The sequence below is a fragment of the Emydura macquarii genome, unplaced genomic scaffold, assembly GCF_026122565.2.
Source record: "Emydura macquarii macquarii isolate MOO-44397 ecotype Brisbane River unplaced genomic scaffold, CSIRO-AGI_Emac_v2 contig_629, whole genome shotgun sequence".
NCBI lineage: Eukaryota > Metazoa > Chordata > Testudines > Chelidae > Emydura > Emydura macquarii.
The window spans coordinates 8555840-8567580 of record NW_027130766.1 but is presented as its reverse complement, the minus strand read 5'-3'; the positions used below and the strand labels follow the sequence as shown (position 1 = coordinate 8567580).

The 11741-nt window shown below is 60.4% G+C and overlaps 1 protein-coding gene across 1 annotated transcript; it reads right to left on the bottom strand.

Annotated features, from left to right (window-relative positions):
- Nucleotides 1-55: 55 nt before the first annotated feature.
- FKBP10 (FKBP prolyl isomerase 10) lies at nucleotides 56-11526 on the bottom strand. The gene is made up of 10 exons (XM_067541312.1): nucleotides 11121-11526; nucleotides 8235-8380; nucleotides 6386-6575; nucleotides 5917-6062; nucleotides 4746-4935; nucleotides 4366-4511; nucleotides 3705-3894; nucleotides 3153-3295; nucleotides 2726-2889; nucleotides 56-2088 (listed from the first exon to the last, which is right to left on the bottom strand). Exons 1-10 carry the CDS (start codon nucleotides 11312-11314, stop codon nucleotides 1903-1905), a joined length of 1695 nt encoding a protein of 564 aa, XP_067397413.1. The 5' UTR covers nucleotides 11315-11526; the 3' UTR covers nucleotides 56-1902.
- Nucleotides 11527-11741: the final 215 nt, after the last annotated feature.

Below are 11741 nucleotides of genomic sequence, written 5' to 3'. Positions count from 1 at the left end.
CCTCTCTTCATACCGCAGGGGGGACCCGCAAAAATAATGTGATGTGAAACAGAGGTGTTGGAAACCAGTTGAAATCAGTTTATTTGGTGCAAGGTGGAAATCGGTTTTATTGGTGCCTCTGGGGCTGTTTGAATCTTTACATCGTTTTGCCCTTGCACTTCTCATCTTTTCTCTCTGCCCAGCAGTTAGCACAGACACTCTCCTTCGCTGAGCAGTGATCTTGGTACACAAACCTTTAAGACCTGGGAGGGAGGAGACGCTGGCCAAAATTTGCAAACTTGGGAGACTGATGTTAGGCTCCTGAGTTATCTTTAAGCATCTCAGTGAAAGTGGCCTGATTTCCAGTGGTGCTGAGCAAATCCAGCTCTCAGCGGCGTCAGTGGGATCAGAGTGCTCAGAAACTTTGAAAATCAGCCCACTTCTACTTAGCCCAGCTGTGAAAGTTTGGGCCCTGGATTTTCTAAACTGATCAGTGATTTTGGGGGGCCTCAAGCTCAGGAAGGACTGAACTGCGAAAAATCAGGCCCCTTTAAAGGTCTCTCTAGTTCAATCCCCAAAATACCGCTGTGCCTAAAGCCATTCATCACTTTGAAGAATGGGAGGCTTGACTTTCCTTTCTCGTACAATTCAGGCTGTGGCCAGAGGCTGAACCAGTGACAGAAAATGGCATTACAGCTTTTTTTTTTTTTTTTTTTTTTTTAAATCCCTCATTTTTCTCTTGCCCCTCTGAAAAGAGCCGAAATCCTTAGGCTACTAGTTATGGAAGAGGCAGAAAGGAGCCACCTGGCATAACAGGGAATAGTAACTGGGTTCCTTACAAGAGACGATCCAGCAGATGCCAAAATGAAACAACTGCTTTGAATCACTGGCATCTTGCTCCAGTGACAGCAAGACACAGGGGTCCTCAGGAAGCCTTCACTGGCTTACGTTCTGCACTCTGGGCACGAGCTGGTAGGTGCCCTTCCGGCGTGGCAGCTAAAGCCCAGATCAGCAACTTTCAGCACAAGAGCAGAGCTGCTGAAACATTCAAGGAGCCGAGGCGAGTGAAGGCAAAAGTCCTGGTCTGACAGAAGGGAGGGAGAGCAGATGGGGTGCAATGGAGTCTGGATCACAACTGGACCGAACAGGAGTTCCTGGCACTGACATGGGGGTTACGGGGAGGGCTCTCAGCTAGACAGGGACTGCCACCAACTTCCAGGAGTCCCAGCAGCCTGTGTCACTGGAGAGAGAAGATGATGGGATGGGTGCAGCTGGGATCCATCCAGTTCTGCTGGACTGGGGCAGGGGAATTAATCTGTGTCTACCGCAGGAGCCCCCAGCCCAGTCAGAGGCAGGCAGCCCGCTGGAGAGCCGTCCTCCACTGGGAAGAGGCAGACTGGATGGGCCTGTCCCTATCTCTACAGGGGACAAAGAGAGAGAGCAAAGCCATAGATAAAATCGGGTAAAGCAGAGAAGAAAAGTCTCTGGGTTCTGGTCTCAACGCGGCTGGATACAATTGAAGGGTGGTTTGGGGAGGAGTGTCAGTAACCACCGAGTATCCCCATGAGCTTCAGGCACAAGGTGTGGGTGGAAGCCCTAGGAAATTGCACTCAGGTCTAGTTTCTAGGTTTTGCCTTCAAGGGGAGTAACGGACCCAAGAACTTGGGACCCTCTCGCCTGGGTTTACTTGGGGTTTTTCCCCTGCTGGCTTGTGAGAAAAGCTTCCAATAAAACTCAGTTAAATAGTAAAAAACAAAACCAAACAACCTCGCTCTGCAAAGGGGTTGGGACCAAAGTTTCCTGAGCTGGTTTCTCTAGGCCACAGTGCCTGTGGCTGGGGGGGGGAACAGCCCACTCCAGGGTAGGAAAGGACAAGAAGAAAAGCTGTCTCTTTCAGGCAGGAGCCGACGCGCCGGCCGCTCCTTAGAGCTCCTCGTGGATTCTCTCCTGGTCTTCAACAGATTTCAGCTTCAGCTCCTCGGCGGTGACTTTCCCATCCTTGTTCCGGTCCTGGTTCTGGAACATGTCGGCAATGACCGTCTCCGGGTCAGAGCCGGGCATGAGCCGCCCCTTCCCTTCGGCCAGCTGGGCCTTGATGAAAGCGGAGAACTGCAGCAGGGAGAGGTGAGAACAGCTGAGGAGGTTGAGACTACAGGCCGGATCCTAGGGGTGTAGCGGGGCAGGACTGGGGTGGAGGGCGGTGGCCAGACAGGGCTAACATGCAGCATGATGATAAGGGAGCACCCCAGTGCCAGGCTGCAGGAGGCTGCCCTCCAAGTTCCCAGCGCTGCAGCGCGCTCAAAGCTTTCTGGGCAGGGCGGACCCGCATAGGCAGACCCCGTGTCTCCCCTGCTGAGCCTGCAGCCAGACCCAAATCAAACGGCTGTGCAACGTGGCTGGGGCTGGACCTCTGGGCATGTCCTAGCAGGGGGTCACTCCGAGTCCGTGCCTGGCCCCTTCCCGGCAGGAGCGTGGGGCTGGCCGAGGGCCGAATCCCTGGTGTTCCAGCTTAGCAGCCACCAGCCGTAAGCGCGCGCGTGACTCAGCTTCGTGGCAGCGCCGGGGACTCTGCACACGTGCCGGATGCCAGCTGGGCATGTTGGCAGCCAAACCCGCCCCTCCCGTCACCTTTGAAAAGCCTGAGCTCAAAGGACCACGGCTGCTGGGGGCTGCCTTCCTTAATTCAGATTCCTCCCCCCCGCCCCATGCCCGGAGCCGTGGCTGGGATCCCGCCCGCCCTCTGCACCTCCTCCGGGGGGATCTCGCCATCCTTGTTCAGGTCCATGTCCTCATACAGGTTTGTGGGCGGATCCCCGTGCCAGATAAAGAGGTAGCCTTCCGGGACCCCTTCCTCCATGTACAGCAACTCCACCTCAAACCGGAGCACGGCACTGCCTGGGACTCCCCGGGCTGAAAGGCAAGAGAAGCGTGTCACCGATCCCACGGGTGGGACGTCCACGGGTGGGACGACGTGTGTGAGAGAGCCTCTGAACATCACCGCCAGGGGGCGCCTTGCCCAGGCTGGGCCAGCTGGGGCGAGGGGGTTTAAAGGCCAAAGGAGACGGGGTAACGTCCTGGGCAAGGTAGCTCTGGTTCAGATCCCGAGCAGGGGCAAAGATCAGGTGGCAGCCGAACACCGCCCCGCCGGGACGTGTCCCACCGCGCCCCCTCACCTCCGTTCTCTCCGTGCCCCAGGTGCGGTGGGATGATGATCACCCGCTTCTCCCCCAGGCACATGTCCAGGAGGCCGGTATTCAGCCCGTCGATCACCTTGCTGGTTCCCAGCGTGGCCTCCTGAGGGTGCTCGTAGTCGTGGCTGCAGGAGGCAATGCACACGTTGGATGCGTGAGGGGTCTCCCCAGAGCCAGGGCTGCACGGCCACCTACCCACGGGAACCCGCTTTCCCCTCTCCCCCCCCGGACCAAGACACTGCAGAAGGGCAGTTCCTGCCTGCATGCACCCGAGGGGCAGATGAATGACCAGTGCTCGTGCCCGTGTCGCTGCTGCAAGGGGCTCCCTGAGTTCAGCCACCTCTTGTCTCCCAGCCCCAGCATGGCCAAGCTAATGGCTCAGTGCCCCCAGCCTGCCGGCTGTTAGAACGAACCCGCAAGCAGCAGGCCGGGCCGCTGGGATTTAGCGCGGGGCTGGGGGGAGCACAGATGTAAAAAGGGGGGATCCAGGCTGCCCCGGATTCCCTGCTCCGGGAGGTGGGGCCACACACTCACGACGAGAAGAGCTTGGTGCCGTCCAGCAGGGAGCAGTTGTAGTGGTAGCGGACAAAGTCGCGGTGCTGCGTGGTGACGTTGCAGCCCTCGGGCCGGTAGAGGGTCTCGATCTCCACCAGGTCCGTGGGGTTGTGGAAGTCGATGATGTGGACGTCGAAGATGAGCACGGCCGAGCCGGGGATCTTGGTCCCTGCGTGAGACGGACGAAGAGCCTGGTGGAGACGAGGGGCTGGGCGGTGCCGGGGAAACCCCCGGCATTGTTCCTACAGCCTGTTCCCCTGGCCTCTACTTGCATGTGTCCCTGCAGTGGGGATCCCTGGCCCCCCAGCCCAGGAGACACCCCCTAAGTTGGGCCCTTCCCCTCGTGAGACGACAGCCCTGCCAGTGGTGCAGGGGCTCCGTGCCCTTCTCCTCCCATCTCTTCAGCGGCTCAGCCTGAATTGCTCTCCTGGCTCTGACAGCCCTGCCCGCTCCGCCTGGCACGGGCACAGGCAGCAAGTTCCCGCTCTGATCTGGGGGGAGGGGGGGGGGGCGACTGAAATGACGCAGGAAGCGAGGGGTGGCGTAATGGAGGCAGCAGCGAGGGACACAGTACTGCCATCCTCCCCCTCCCTGGCCTGAAATCCCAGGGCTGGTCCCCTGGGCAGTGACCCCTCCCTACCTGCTCCGTTCTCCCCGTAGCCCAAGTGCGGGGGCACCACGATCCTCCTCTTTTCTCCAACGCAAACGCCCTGCAGGCCCTGGTCCATGCCGGGGATGACGTAGCCCTTCCCGATGTAGGTGTCGTAGGTGTGATTGCGGGAGTAGCTGCAGCGAACGCGGCAGCGTCAGGAAAGCGCCGACCCAGGGGAGCGCAGCCGCGCAACAGTCTGGATCCCGCAGCCCTGTCCAGGCCCCTCCACCCCAGCCTGCAGCCCCCGCCCCTCCACCCCCACCGGCAGGACATCTGCTGCACGGTGCCACGGGATGATAAGCCCCAGCCACGGACAGAGAGGAGCATGCTCGTCCGCAGGCCCCGCCCAAGGCTGCCCCGCCCGGTACCTGGAGTCAAAGAGCGTCCCGTCCATCAGGGTCCCGTTGTAGTGATAGCGGACGAAGTCGCCGGTCACGGCCTTGCGCTTGCAGGTGGCCGGCACCTCCAGGTGCTCCAGGGAGATGCCGTCTTTCGGGTTGTGCAGGTCCACCAGCAGCACGTCGAAGACGAGGGAGGCCTGGGGCGGGATCACCGTGCCTGGGCAGGGAAGAGGGAAGGAGGGTCGCGCCATGCCCAGAGCAGCCGGGGTGAAACGGCAGCCTCCTCGGGGGTGGGGTGGCCAGTCGCCCCGCTCATCGTTTGTGGAGCTGGGGCCCGCGGAGCCCGGCATGCATCGCTCGAGCGCCGCGCTGTCGGCGGCAGAGCGCGGCAGGCTGGGACCCGTCGTTCTCAGCACGCAGCAGCTCTGTGTTTAATGGCCCGAGGCAGCTACAATGCGGCGCTTCTGCTGTGCACCTGGTTGTGGCCGTGATGGACTTACTCTGGGCCGGGCTCCCGCAGAGCAACCTAGCGTCACCCCGGAGTGATCCTCTGCCCATCAGGCTCTCCCTGACCCCCCGACTCACGCCCCCCGCCCCTGGGTGGCTCAGACCCTTGGCTCTGGCAGTTGGAGGTTCATTGATCCCACCTGAATTCAGCTGGAAAACGGTGACAATGCTGCACGGCGAGATCTGTCCACCAGCCCCGCTGGGTCAGGCCTGCTGCCCTGGGATCAACTGCAGCTTTATGGGCCATCTGCCCGCCAGCTTGTTTCGCAAAGGGCAGAACGCCGGGCCGCGCGGGGTCAGCTGCAGTGACCCACGTAGGGCTCACGGCCCTTTAGTGCACCCCCCACCCCTCCTGAGCCATCCATTTCTCCCCTCTCTTCCCGGGGTCTCCTCGGTCCCAGGGCTTCCTGGCCAGTGCCCAAGTCACCGCCTCCCCTCGGCCCAAGCGGTGCTGAGAGCCGGCTGGAACCTGCTGGGCCACTTCCTTTCCTGGGGACACGCTGGAAGCTGGAGCAATTAGGCACCTGCCATGACTGGCGTTCATGGGACTCCGTCCCGGCTCTGCCTTCCTCCTGTGCAAACTGCCTCTGGGCCGGCTCCTTCGGGGCAGGCGGGAGCAGAGCCAGGCTGCGTGCAATCCCCGGCGCCGGTGACACCCACCAGAACAGGCAGGGGCATCTCCCAGGCTCACCGTAGCCCTTCTCGCCGTAGGCCAGGAAGGGAGGGATGATGATCCTCCTCTTCTCCCCAGGGCACATCCCCAGCAGGCCCTGGTCCATGCCTTGGATCAGCCAGCCGGTGCCCACGTAGGTGTCGTAGGTGCTGTCCTTGCTGTAGCTGGGAACGGGGAGAGGACAGAAAAGAGACGGGGAAGAATGACTCTGGGGTCTGAGCGGCTCCCCCGACCCAACCCGCTCAGCGCAGGGGCTGTGGGCACAAACAGCCTCCCCGAGCCTGAACTGACGCCTCGCCCCGCTGGGCCCCTCTGAGATGGATCTTCGTGGGGCCTGGCACCTGTGTGAAGCTGGCCCCACCGCTACCTGCCCTGTGCAGCGAGGCAGAGCGGTCTCCAAGGCGGGCAGGCTGGCGTTGTCACCAGCCCCCCCGCCCGCGGTGCCGCCCTTCCTGAGGCGGCGTTTCCCAGCCCGGCTCCCCTGTACCTGGAGTCGAAGTGGGTGCCGTCGAGCAGGGTGCCGTTGTAATGGTACCGGACGAAGTCCGAGTTCTCCACGGTGCGGTTGCAGCGCTCCGGCTTGTACAAGGTGGTGATCTGCAGCTTGTCCTCTTTGTTCCAGATGTCCAGCATGATGACGTCAAAGTACAAGGTGGCATCGGGGGGGATCATGCCAGCTAGGAGGAACAATAAACGAGAACGGAGCAGCCGTGAGGGGAGCAGCCTCACAGCACGAGGCCAGGACTGTTGGCTTTAGCTCCTGGAAATCCATCCACAGGAACACACCCCCCCACACACGCCACCATTCACAACTGCATGTTGCACACCCAGCTGGGAGAATGAAGATTTGTGCTCCCCTCTCCCCCCACTCCTAGTGGCTGGTCCACAGCAGAGATGCCAGGAGTCTGCTCCCGCTCGCAGCCTGAGACACCAGGGCTCAAACTTTGAGTGCTGAAGGTCAAACCGGCCCAAGCGGGGTCACATATACATTGAGAAGAGACGGAGCCGCCCCACCTCAGGGTCTGGGGATGTGCTGGGGGTGCCCAAAATGCCAGCTGCTGGATCTTCTCTTCCGATGAGCCAACCACTCAACCCCACTGTCCTGAGGAGAATGGAGAGCGCCTGTACTGGGAACCATGCAGCCCTGGTGAGTAGGCATTGCCTTTATTCAGTACCTCACTTCCCTTTTCCTGGGGAGAAAACACCATGGCAAAACCATGCTCAGGTATTTATTGTAGCGATTATTTATCGGCTTGGAATAAATGGTAATTAATTGATTAGCTCTCCTCTAGCACCTTTCATGTGAGGCGCTCAAAGTGTTTATAAAACTAATGATACCCCGCATGCTCAGAGATGGCTTCGTTCAGCACTAAAATGCAGCCACCTCTGGACCTGAATGTGGCAGCTGGGTAGCCACACAGCAGTGAGAAATGAGGAAGGATACTGTATCCAACCGAGAGTATTGGGAGAACTTGAGGAGGTGGGATCCTGTTCTCCTGCTTGAACTGAGCCTGGCTGCGCTGGGATCATTGCTGACCGCGTGTGGTTAAGGGCTGGGATCTGAGCTGATCTCCCATTGCAGGAGGCCCTGGTCTCTCCACCAGCACTGTGCATGTGGTGACTAAGGTTCTCCAGCCCCCTTGGGTTAAATAGTTCCAGCTGATTGCTCCCTCTGGCCTGCCCATCTTTCTTACGTGATCCTCATTGGTTAGGACTTTGGAGCAGCTCCGCCTACCCCCTTCCGGGCATTACATCCCATATAAACTTTGTGTGGGGGCCAGGGGATCTCAGAGCAGAACTCGTAGCCTTTCATCATCCTTGTGGTCGCAGCTACTGTGCCGATGGTCTGCACGTGGCTGATGCCAGGCCAGGCCCCAAGCCAGCGGGGTGGCTCTGCAACTCTGAGAAAGAGGAGGCCAGGAGGGGACTGCCCCTTCCATGCTAAGACACCGCAAAGGGCCAGATCCTGCCCTGGGGCTGGCCCGTATTCACCCGGGGAGACCAGCCCACTGTGCCCTGCAAATCTCCTGGACTTCAACGGGAGCGGTGGGTGGCCAAGTCCTTTGCGGCGCGGCTGGGAGCGGAGTTGGGAGCACATGGACACTGCCACAGGGCGCCCCACTCACCCCGCTGCCTCCCCCTTATCCCCAGGGAGAACAGCTTAGCCAGCGATCCTGGAGGCAGAGCCCCGCTCGCTCCCGCAGTGGCGTGGGCTGCCGCAGGGCCCCCGCCTGACCTCATGCCCCCCCCCGGGAGAAGCCCCGAGCCCCTCCGCCCGCCCGTGCTAGGACTGCAGGGCAGGGCCCACACACAGCACCTGTTGCGAGGCCCCTTACCCACGCCGATGCTGCCGTAGCCCAGGTGGGGAGGGACAATCAGGTGGCGCTTTTCATTGACGCACATGCCCTGCAGGCCTCGGTCCATGCCGGTGATGAGCCGGCCGACTCCCACCACGCCTGCCACTGTGGCGCCTCGGTCATAGCTGGAGAGGAACAGAGACAGACAGAGTAAGTCCCCCTCTCCTGATAGCCTTGCCTGTCTGGGATCCTTGGCCATGCCAGCCTGTGCCACTGTTCCAGCTAATCCCAGAGCTGGCCCCAAACAAGCAGGCTGCAAAGTTCCCACCCAGCCCTGGCCATGAGGCCTGCCCCAAGAGCAGCCTGGGAGTTTATTTCATTGATTAACACCGAGTTTCCAGGTCCACCCCTTGAAATCAGGGGTTTATAGGAACCTCGCCCTCTCCCGGGGTAACGACCACAGCCAGAGATGTCGCTGCTGGACCAGCTCACCTGGGACAGCGGGGGAGTCGCCATCACTTGGAGTCAAGGCGGGATGGCTTCCTAAACCGTACGCGCTCGCTCAGACGGAAGCGATGGGCTCGATCCTCGAGTTACGGGCTGAGGGTCTCTGGCCTGCATAGTGCAGGTCGGTCTAGATGGTCAGAATGGTCCCTTCTTGACCTCCAGAGGTAGCGCGCCAGGCACTAATTACTAACCCGTTCTTATGCACCACTGCCCACGGGTTACAAGGCGGCTAAGGCCCCCGACATTTTCAGAAGTCTTTAATTTTGGGGGCTTCTGCTGCTGGGAGTCCAACGCGCTGCCCACCTCACAGCCATAGCGCTGCGGGTGCCGAGGCGGCTCAGGATGGGCACCCCAAGTTAGAGGTACCCCAAATTAGAGGCCGCTTCTGAAAACACCGGTCCAACTGACTCACCCAATGGGTCGGCAGCCAAGTCTGGAATAGAACCCAGGGCTCCTGGGTCCCACCGCTCAGCTCACTACACTACAGCTGCCCCCACGTCTCTTTGTGGTTAAAGCAACCAGCTCATGAAATGACAGGCTAGGGGGATGCCCATAATATTCTGCAGATAACAGATTCCATCTCTGTCCTCTTGGAACAAGAGGGTGCAGGGGGCACATGCAGGAGGCATATAAACGGAGTGTAACATCCCAGATACGCTGCTGGGCAGATTTCTTTTGCAACGCAATCTCTGCAGCAAAAGCAGCCCCTGTGGGGAACAGCCCCACATTGACTAGAGTCGAGCTGACGTCCCTCGTGCTAGCAAGATTTGGTGGGCCTGATCCTGCATTCCTAACACACACAGAGGCTTCAAGCTGCAGGATCAGGCCCTTGGTTTGCCAAAGTCACTCGTGATGTGGAAGTCGGAACTGAATGCGCCCAAACACCTGGCTCAGCCAAACGCCAGTGGGAAGCGCTGGCTGGCGGCCTCTGCGTCGCTCCCAGGTAATTCCCGCTATGCCACATTCCGGACACCGCGCGGAACTGTTAAAGAGCCTCATTTGTGCTCTGCAAATCAGTTTTATTTTGGAATCTGAAGCACACTATCTCCGGGGCAATTCAGCAGCGTCACTAACGCTCCGAAAGCCTTCGCTTCGCTTAATGGCCGGCGCAACTTTTCTCTGGGAAGCACACTGCAGCCAAGAGTTGTTTGAGTACGAAAGGTTCCCCAGCCCCCATTTCTTTTTAAGACTCGGGATTAGCTGCGTGGCTGCTGCCTCACACTTCTTATGCTTCCTGTTCAGGCATTCAGGGCTGAGAAGAAACATTTTAAATATTTTAAAGCTGAGCAGGGTCCCTGAAGGGTTTCATTAGCAACTGTTGCTCCGCTCAGCTGGGCCTAATTCTGTGCCTGGCCCAGTCTGTCTTTGTTCTCCGCAGGCCTATGCAACGGACCTGACTTGCCTCTTGCTCCCACTGGCGTCAAGCGGGAGGAATTCCACCAGAACGACACCAACATGGGAACTCCTGCCTGGCACCAGCGGGAGGCAGAGGATCGTTGCACAGGCCCAGGGAGAACTGGGACCAACTCACAGACGTGAGAAAGGGACACTTTGAAAATGAACCATGCTCCAAAACATCAATGGCTCCAAAAGTGCTTTCAATCTAACCCGAAAGCACAGCCAGCAGGAAGTTTTACCTTTGCCAACGTGCCTGATCTCCCTGAGGAGCCAATCCTGCAACACCCTGCTCACCAGAGTAGTCCTTACCCGTGCAGGCAGTTGCACTGGAGGCAACAGGCCTGCCTGTGGGAGCATGGGCGTGAGTGGGAGGTTGCAGGACCGAGCCCTGAGCGTAAAGAGCTGCACGCCGGGCTCTTGCGATCACCAGCAAAGAAAACAAAACGGACACAAAATACAGAGCAACGGCGACTGAACAATTAACCCCCAAGACAGACATCGAAGTTCTTGCTTCTCCTCCCTTCCGAATCAGGGTAGCTGGGCCCGGGATGGTTTGCACATGGGCGAATCCGGATCCAGCAGAATGACACGTCTACAAACAGCGCCCGGGTTCCACTGCAGCACCCCATGGCAGCTGCGGCTCCTCGCCTGTCCCAGGGCTTCCCCACCGCTGCCCTGGGGATCTCGGGCCTGATTCTCCACTCCGTCACACCCTGCCGAAGTATTCCAGACCGGTGTAAGGGAGTGGAGACGCGGGCCTTCGGACACCGCCCTGCGCTGGAGTTGCAAAGCCAGCGCCTGTGTCCCGCCTGCAGAAATAGGCCGGGACCCTTGCACCGGGCCCGCCACAGGCATCGATTCGTGGCAGGCAGGAGCTGGGAAGCTCCTTTAAACATCCCGGTGCTGGGAAGAGCCGGGATTTGTACCCCTCCTCTGAACCATAAACTAGAGCATCCGCGTGCAGCCGGGGGAGCCCCGGGGGAGCCCGGCGCGCCCGGCTGCGTTTGCAAACATCGATACCTGGAGTCGAACTTCTTGCCGTCTTTGAAGGTGCCGTTGTAGTGGTAGCGGATGAAGTCGCCCATCTGCACCTCGCGCAGGCAGACCTTGGGGATGTAGTAGCGGTCGATCACCACGTCCTCCAGCGGCCCGGGGTCCCCCAGCGCCGGGGAGCCCAGCAGGCTCAGGAGCCAGAAGAGGCGGCCCGGGGCCATGGTGCTCGGGCTAGACGGAGGCGGCTGCAGCGAGCGAAGGAGCCCAGCGGCGGCCAGGCAGCGCAGCGCAGCGCTCCGGGCGGGCGGCGGGGGCTGGGCCGCGCTTTGCACCTCCTCGCTCCGCGCCCCGCCCGGCCCGGCCCGGCCAGGAATGCTGCGGACGTGGAAAGGGGCTGGAGGCTGCTCCGGATCCGCTCCGCCACGCGAGCCCCGGCAACGCCCCTCGGGGCTGCAAAAAACCGCGGGGGTGGGCGAGACCCGCGCTGAGATTTGGGGAGTGCAGGGGGGGGTGCTGTAATTTCTGGCAGGGGACCGCCGGGGCGGGCTATTGCATGGCAAGTTGGGGCGGCGAGAGGTCCCCGTCCTACGCCGGCAGCAGCAGCAGCTTCGCCCTGGGTCCTAGCGCCTCCGCGCGGCCCAGCCAGAT